Genomic DNA, 8,869 nt, shown 5'->3' with positions numbered 1-8,869 from the left:
TTCCTGTGGCACTCGTGGTTTGTTGTCGCCTAGTCCTGGAGGGTTGACTAGCTCTGGCCAAATGGACCACCATGTTTATCTAAAGAAAGCCGTCAGCGCGAAAAACAGTTGCTGAGTGCGCTATGAGGAAGTGGTCTCTGTGCGGTGATAAACTACGTCCAATGCGAAATCGTGCATCATGATATAGACTTTAAAAACTCGCCGCTAGGTAGGATAATGCATGGAAAATGTTATTCAACATATTCCCTCCCGCTTCGATAAACAAATCCGATAACGACATTTGTTTTTGTCGCAGGGTTTTGTAGAATATACGCATATCTATATTCACTCATACTGATTATTATTAATCAAAGTCGCCTCAATTATCAAAACAAAAAGGTTAAAGGTCTTCCAATACGATTGTAGATGGCTTGATAGGAATCAGTTAAGAACTCTGCCGCGGACACTTCTTGATCGTCTTCTACAAATGCAAGCTGGAAACATGTAAGTACTACGTATTTTCATGTATCATAGAAACCTAGCAATATCGATAAATCTAGAAGTGATACAGATTACCAGGGTTTACCTTGATACATTACGATTCGCTATTGATTCAAATGACGACACTTAATGTAATCATCTATTATAGAAAGTTTGGCAACAACTTGTTTCATTGCGATTGTCGTTTTATTTGGTTCGCACGATGGTACCGTCACCAAAACGAACCAAACGAAACCGTATTGAGCGTACCTATATGTCACTCACCGGCTCATCTGAACGGTATCCAAGTTTCAGAAGCCTCGCTGCGAGATATGACCTGTGGTAAGCCCCTTGACATTTTTGAAATCACGTTAGTTCAAATTTCTGGCGTTCGTTCTTCTAATGTTGAAAAAAAGTCTGTTAATATTACTATTAAGGTCGACCAAAAATAGCCATTTTGTTAGATCTTTGTAAGCTTCTTTAAATCAGATTTATACATATAGAGCGCATTAAAGCGCATAAATGTGTTGGATCTAATTTTCAATCAGTTTGATTTAACCTCTCTCATCAACATTCGCGTTCAGAATATTCGCCCCGAATTTGTAACATCGATTCACGAGGTGACATTGAGTGCAGCCTTCTTCGAAATAGAGTTTGTGCGAAACGAAACCATGTCTCAGATTCAACCACGTGCGTTTGTGCGAACTCGAACTGTTTTGGTGAGAATTACAAATAAGTACTTCGTAGATCATAAAAAGATACCTCACCTTCTAGGACTTTCATTCGCATTTGGAACTGATATTCATTCTAGTTTGTCCTGCCGGATCATACGGGCAACACAGGCTGAAAATGGTGACAGATTCGTGTAAAAGTTGCCCACCGTTCTCTACGTCTTATTTCGGCAATACCACTACGCCGGCTGATTGCATATGTATGGCGGGATATACGTTCAACGAAACGTCTCAACGTTGCGAAGGTAATACGAATTAATGGAATAATTCTCTTGAATAGAATTAAGTTAACTGCATAGGATCCACAGAGATTTCGGTGTGGTAAATTAATTTTTATACATATCTTTGAAAAATACACGAGTACGTACGTAATGCAACAATTTCCGCACTTTGCCCCAGCTGATTTCTCTATGTTGCATGCATCTATGCATGCCAAATTTGTACGGCCATTCTTGCACTGGTGGCGAACTTGTCAAGGGATCAGGTTGAGATTAGCTTCGTTAACTATAAACTTCGTGATTTCTGTGTATTATTCGAATACCTCGAAGGAGGGATGGGCGTGATAGGCAAACAGAGAATTTCTGTAATAAACCAGCCTTCATTATTTACTAATCATGCATAATTTGTTTATGATAGTTAAATTGTTTTCTTCACAGTATGTCCCACTGGTACGTACAAAAGTCAACCCGGCAACTACCCATGCACCGTTTGTAAGCCTGGTTTCAAGACGCATTTCGAGGCGTCTACCAGTTGCGATTGTATGCCCGGCTATACCCAAGACCAGGAAGGCAACTGCGAACGTAATTATGTGTTTTATTGCTCCTAGTTTATGACAGCGTTTGAGACGTTACTGAAAGGTCTTACCAGCAAACGTGAGGCCACTTTTTCTCGATAAATAGCAACACCGATTTATTGCCAACAAGACCGTAAAATTAGGCGGTGGGGGTTATTACGACTAATTGAAGAGAAGATTCCGTGTCAATAGCAACACTACTCGTCTTGTATATTTCACTACATCTCTCAACGCACCCGTTCAAAAAGATGCGAATAATTGAAAGCACGATAAGCACGATTGTACGGTATAGCTCGTATAGAATTCATTCTTCGAATCAAAGGACGAAAAAGAAAATAATTTCTTGAAAACAGTGAACAAATTTCAATTCCCATTTGATCCAGTTTCGTTATGGTGGCTGATTCGGGCAAATGAAGAATTATGTTTTACATGAAAATTTGTATCAAACAGTTTAAGACAATTACATATATCATATAAAGTTTATGTACAGGGATCATATAACGTGATATCAATATCGTCTTTTGGCGATTCTTATGTATCGATCTATATGGTCTTTCTAAATTTTCAGCGTGTCCCATAAACTCGTACAAAGACCACTCGGGCCCCCTAAGCTGTAAACCATGTCCGATGTATTCGACGACCGAAGCTGATTCTGGAAGGGATAGCATTAATTCGTGCGTTTGCGTATTCGGCACATTCGTTCAAGTTACCAACCCTCGTTACGGCGAATGTCAGGAGTATCCTAACCAAGAACTCATCGAACAAGGTATCATTGACTTATCTATCATAGTTGATTGATCATTTCGTGACATGTAATCAACGTGCCACTACTTTAATTTCACTCTTTTGAAATTCTAAAACACTATTAAAAATATCGTTAACATTTTCTCTCTCTCTCTCTCTTTCTGATATCAGCAGTCACGACATGTTTCATTTATTCCAGGTCTAATGACGCCGCCATCCACTCAAAGCGAAATAAACAGCGCAGAACAAGAATCGTCTGATGAAGCGAACAAAAATGGTAAGAAATACTGATAATCCTACAAAAAGGATATGCTAGAGGAAACACCTGCGGCCGATACTGGTTATTATTTATTATACATCGAAAGAAATTATCAAAACAATCTCTTTCATCGGTTGTTAGAGTTAGCTTCAAACATTTCTTTGTTTTCATCGATTTGGAGGAGAATGTGATCAGATTTTTTCTTTGCCAGAGGAGTATCAAAAATAAAAATATTCACGAAATGCCATGAAACGGTTAGGATTTCTTAGATTGATGCCATACGACATGAAAATGAATAGAATATCTTGATTTTTGTCAATTTGGGAAATATATATTCTCATTAATAGTGGTATTTTGCTGACAACTTTCCAGACATTCAACATCTCCATATTTCTCTAATATCTTTTCTTAACGATTAGAAATATTTGGAAAGCATTTATGTTTGGAGGTAAGTTGCTCCTCAGCTATACAATTCTGTGTATATTGTAGATTGGGAATATGTTGTTCATTGGATCGCCGGAGTAGTAGGTGCAGTTGTAGGTGGCGTTTGCTTCATCGTCATCGTGGTCATCTTAATCAGGAAGAGAAAGTCTGGAAAATCAGAAAATCCGCTTTACGAGGTGAATTGAAGAAAGCTTCTAATCGATAGAATTGCCTCTTTGCTCCATATCGACGCGACTGGCAACAGTGAATTCCCCTTCTTATTTGCCTTCTTTTTGATATGAAAATATGATATGCCTTATTTACCTCATTCATGCTATAAATGTTGATGATCCATCCTATTTCTAAAACTGCACCACGACAATACGAAACAAGCATCAGAAGATGGGATTTGAAGGAGCGAGATTACAAATAGATAGATACGTTCGTGTTTCTTAAATGCCAGGTCATTTCTCAACACTGCGTTCTCGCCATGGAAAGCTGCTCAGAAGGTATTATCTTTCGGAAAGGTTCAACTAGTTTCCTCTTATTGCAGGAAACGCAGTCAATGACTAGCGCATTTGAGCTACAGCAATCCGTGGACAATGTTTACATTAGTTTTCTAGCGCCAAAGTACTTCATCCACCAGAAGAATATCACACTAGGCGCGCTGTTGGGACAAGGAGCCTTCGGTCAGGTGTTCGAGGCGTACTTGTCGAATCACAATGGAAACCAAACACCGCTGAAAGTGGCCGTTAAAAAACTAAGAGGTAAATGATACCAAAATTCATCGAAGATCTACTGAAATAAGATTAACATTGGATAGACACATATCATAATAGTTATGCACTATGTGCTGCATCTTTTATAGCAAACGCATCGATTGAAGAGCAAGAAGCTTTGAAGACTGAACTGGAGCAAATGCTTTACGTTGGACATCATCCTAATATCGTCAACTTGCTCGGAGCTAGTTTCAAGAATGGTTAGATTTCCAATTTTTTGCTGCCTTGCACTACATATACATTGATTTGCTATGGATTGAGTGGGTGTTGTTGCACCAACACGTAGAATCCATTAATTGAGGGGAATGTTGCGACGTGACCTCTGATGAAAGAAGATTTTTTCTTCAGGTCGACTGATGATTGTCATGGAATACGCGGAACCGGGTAATCTTCTTAATTACTTGAAAAAGAAACGTCACGACGTCGAGATGGAGTCGATTGACGGCCGAAAGTCCCCTTCCCATCATGAGAAAAGTAGAACATATTCGTTGATGAAAGATAACGAATTGATATCCATCATCTGGCAAATAGCTAAAGGCATGCGACATCTTGGGAGTGTCAAGGTCGGTATTATCAAACATAAGTAAGACACCACTCTAGATTTTTGCAAAAAAAAGTTGTTGTTGTGAGAGATCAAAAGCCGACTTCGAGAGCAGCTGTAACTTGCTTTATATTCGCGCAGTATGGATGTGTTTTGTAGTGGAAAAACGGTTTGGGTTCGTTTGGTAGTAAACAGATTTTCTGACGGAGAACACTAATAGAAAAGATGCATAAAAATGAATTAGCCCTCTTGCCTAGAACTAATTCTGTATCTCGAGATTAATGAACCACTGTCAAAAATATTTCCATAGCAGGATTTCGGAAACCTTTTATCTCTTTGTGGACCCCAGAGCAGGAAAGTTGTGCATGCAATTAATTTCCATTTTAACGATATCCAATGAATAATTCAAATTTTTCAGTGCATTCACCGGGATCTTGCAGCGCGCAACATATTACTGGCTGATAATATGGTAGCGAAAATATCTGATTTCGGTCTCGCTAGAGAAGTTTACGAAAATGGATACTACTTTAAAGTAACAAAAGTAGGTTCATTACTGAAACGTATATTCCTCGTCACGAACTGCTTAAGCATTCATTATAATGACTTGTTACTTCAGGGCCGCCTTCCGTTCAAATGGATGAGCCCGGAGTCATTACTCAGCGGACAGTATACTACAAAAAGTGATGTGTGGTCATTTGGTGTTTTACTCTGGGAAATTGCTACACTTGGAGGTTCCCCATATCCCGGTATTCCAGTCGAGCAGATATTTGAGATGCTGAAGTCTGGATACAGAATGAGTCGACCAGATTACTGCGATGAAGAAATGTATGATGATGATGATAATGATAATTTTTTCATAATATGGTTTTAACATGTATAATATAACATTACATACATAACACACAATCATATTCTAAGAACTAACTAAACTATATACAAGAAAGTGTTAGCACTGCCCTCTAAAAAAAAACGAAATAACGTTGATGCGGTATTTTCAGATACACGATAATGTTACAGTGTTGGCGAGCGGAACCGGCTGATAGACCCAACTTCGGTGAACTCGTTGAGAAATTTGACCGGATATTGCAGTTAACTTCGAACGAGGTATTCATTCATCCGATAACTGCGGAATTATAAAGTTCCTTGAATAAAGTTATACGTGTTTTCATATTTTCAGCTTTACTTAGATTTAGAATACAATTCCGACTTCTTGGAGGAAAATGGAATGTACGGCAGTTTCACTGTGGTTCCGGATTACCCTTCAATATCGGAAGTAACTGGTGATGCTGAAACTGTTTGAATAGTTCAGATTTCACATCTATTAGCCCAAAGCGAGACAATCCAATACCGACACTCTAGGATGGCGATCTCTTTCAGGCTTCGGCTCAGGATTTGTATCATATATATATTACGCTATGTAGAAAACTGTTGATTCTAGGTGAGTGGTTTTCTAATTCCACTCTCGATGAGCGGCCTATATCCAGGTGATTTATAAGATTGTTATGATCATTCATGAATTCGTGTTATACAATATTCATTAAGGGCATTTTCGCTGTTAACTATTGTCGTGTTGGTTGGTACTTTTTCTTATGAACTGCCACAGAGCCATCTATATAACTATTTCTCCTTACACGGTTAACTCGAAACAACATTTTGTGATAAATGGGCAGCCGTGTGCGGTGTTATTCAGAGGAATCTACCTCAAACGGCATGACAACACCTCTCGATTGGAGTTTTCGAAAGCACCAACCACGTTTCCATGGTATCTTCCGATGGAAATGTCGGAAATTTGACGGCTGGGATGAAAAGTGTAGGATGCAATGATGGATACGGCTAGTTAAAGTTTAAAGTGTTTGTTGGGTAAACGGGGGTTTTATACGTGTACAGCATATGGAATTGTAAATCTTAAAATGAAAAGCTGTTTAAAGCGGTAATAATTCGCGTTGACAGAATACATAATGGATACTTAGTTGATAAGTTGATAACCCACAGCTGACGAGGTTAAGTTAAAACCTCGAAGCTGTTAGAATAATCTCTGATATCATCAACTGCGGGTTTTGCTTAGCAACTTCGAAAAACTGAGAATATATCTATCTACTCGTCATAATGGATACGAGCCTGTATGATCTGGGGCCAGTTGCACAGTCGTGACTTAAGTCAAAAAGTGGTCTTAAATCTTAAGACTGGTCTTAAGTTGTTAGATTGGCTATAGAACTAAGTTGGTCTTAGACTGGTCTTAAGTCTAAGCCATGACTATGCAACCGGCCCCAGGGGTGATAAGCCGAATACTGCCGTAACTGTACAAATACTAGTTCATCTACGTATATTGTATCTATTCTGCTGTAGGCACGACATTTGTTTTTCAATGGTGCCTATGTATTTTATCCTGTAAATGTCTGTTAATAGTGCCTCAACCATTCAACTGAAAAAAAATGTAAAAATATGAATTATAGTTAGATCTAGATTTGTGATTAACATAAGACGCTTTATCAAAATATTACTGTATTCTGCAACTCAGCACATCGTGTGTTGAGTAATGAACTTTTATTTCATTTAGTTTTTATTTCATTGATTCGGAATAATTTCAGAATTCACCATTTTTTGGAAATGCTTATTACCATTGTTATCATGTTATGTATATAGAACTATATGAAGATCCAAGCACTACTCAATGTAAAAGCTCAAATTGGATTGGGATAAGACAAATAGATAATACTGTGATTGATGATTAATTCTGCGATATATTTTTCGTGGTGCCTTAAGCAAGCTTTATTTGTGCCTCTTGTATAAAAGGTCATCTGTCAAACTGATATATACATAAGTATTAAACGTGAATGAACCATGACAAAATGAATTAGATTATCTAAATTAAAGATATATCACGAATAGCCCAGTTTTTTCGCTGGCCAAAAATGTGATCCCTTGTTTATCTTATTTTAATGTAAAGGATCAAAAAGCATATTTCGAGAGATTTTAGCGCACATATCGTCCAGCCTTGTATTTACGCTATATATTGTTGATGTTGAATACGATGAAAAAAAGTCATTTACATTCAAATCTCTTTTCCTTTTGTTCTACATAGTCGTAAATTGCCTCATGCCTATGCAGTATAGCTGGTTTAAGTTTCAAGATATAAGCAATCCTGTCAGTCGTGTGTGATTCCTTTTATTCACTGGCAGAATCAACCGCCACAATTTTCAGAGCCAAGAAAGGGACAAAGATCTTCAACAGATGGCGTCGGAGTTTCGTTGGAAACATTCGGAATCTGTTTTGGTTGTTACAAGAGCCATTTTCATTTTAAAAAAACTTCAATATAACCATGAACGCTAGAGTCCATGTTATAGCCATGGACTTAGATTTTTCATTTTAAGTCGTAACAACTCATTCCTAACTGACGAAATTAAATCGTAACCAATACTCCAAACACAATAATCGTCCAATCATTGGTGCCAGTATTGGGAAAAGCAGGTCAACTGACTTGTCTGGGTTGCAACTTTTCATGGAAAAAATCGTTTCCCTCAATTCTACAGCGAAGACGCCACCCACGCACGTAGATTTTTGTTGGCCAGTGCAATCAGTGATTCAGATTAGCCTTGTCAATTTGATTGTATCATATTGTTTACTGATACGCTCTACAGTAGCATGATATCTTATCTAAAAGAAACTGCTCAATCTAATCTGCGAGAGAACCATTGAATGTTTCTTATAGTTTTCGGCTCTAATCTCAACTTCTAAGCATCCTTTCAATATTTTTGATGGTGTCCCGAATAACCACGGCGTGTGCTAAATTTTTATTTACAAAAGATAATTTGCATTTTTTTCGAGAATTTTTACTAGAAATACCGAATTTGAGTGCCCTGCATTTTTACGCGCGTGGCAAAAACTGGCCGCAGGTTTTTATATCGCTCTCATGTCGCATTGTTGCAAATTTGAGAAATGAATTACAACACTGAAAACTAGAGATTCCTACGGTTGAATGCTGCCGAAGGTGAAAAATCCATATATGGACCAATGAGATATGATAAAACACGCATCACAGATAGTTAAAAAAAAGAGAAAACCAACAACGACTCAACAATACAGGACAAAAGTACCCTAACAAAATGGCCTCTATCAACTGTAAGCTAAAATAAGTAAATC

The 8,869-nt window shown here is 37.9% G+C and overlaps 1 protein-coding gene across 1 annotated transcript; it reads left to right on the top strand.

The window, feature by feature from the left end:
* Positions 1-690: 690 nt before the first annotated feature.
* On the top strand, positions 691-7,730 carry LOC141901272 (fibroblast growth factor receptor 3-like). The gene is made up of 14 exons (XM_074788414.1): positions 691-801; positions 1,044-1,178; positions 1,271-1,435; positions 1,847-1,990; positions 2,552-2,749; positions 2,927-3,004; positions 3,476-3,606; positions 3,963-4,176; positions 4,278-4,388; positions 4,537-4,751; positions 5,148-5,270; positions 5,346-5,554; positions 5,728-5,833; positions 5,907-7,730. The coding sequence occupies exons 1-14, from the start codon at positions 792-794 to the stop codon at positions 6,027-6,029; spliced, it is 1,962 nt and encodes a 653-aa protein (XP_074644515.1). The 5' UTR covers positions 691-791; the 3' UTR covers positions 6,030-7,730.
* The last annotated feature ends 1,139 nt before the right edge of the window (positions 7,731-8,869 follow it).

Source organism: Tubulanus polymorphus, chromosome 3 (genome assembly GCF_964204645.1).
Source record: "Tubulanus polymorphus chromosome 3, tnTubPoly1.2, whole genome shotgun sequence".
NCBI lineage: Eukaryota > Metazoa > Nemertea > Palaeonemertea > Tubulaniformes > Tubulanidae > Tubulanus > Tubulanus polymorphus.
Note: the sequence above shows the minus strand (reverse complement) of the source record. Positions and strands in the feature narration are given on the sequence as shown.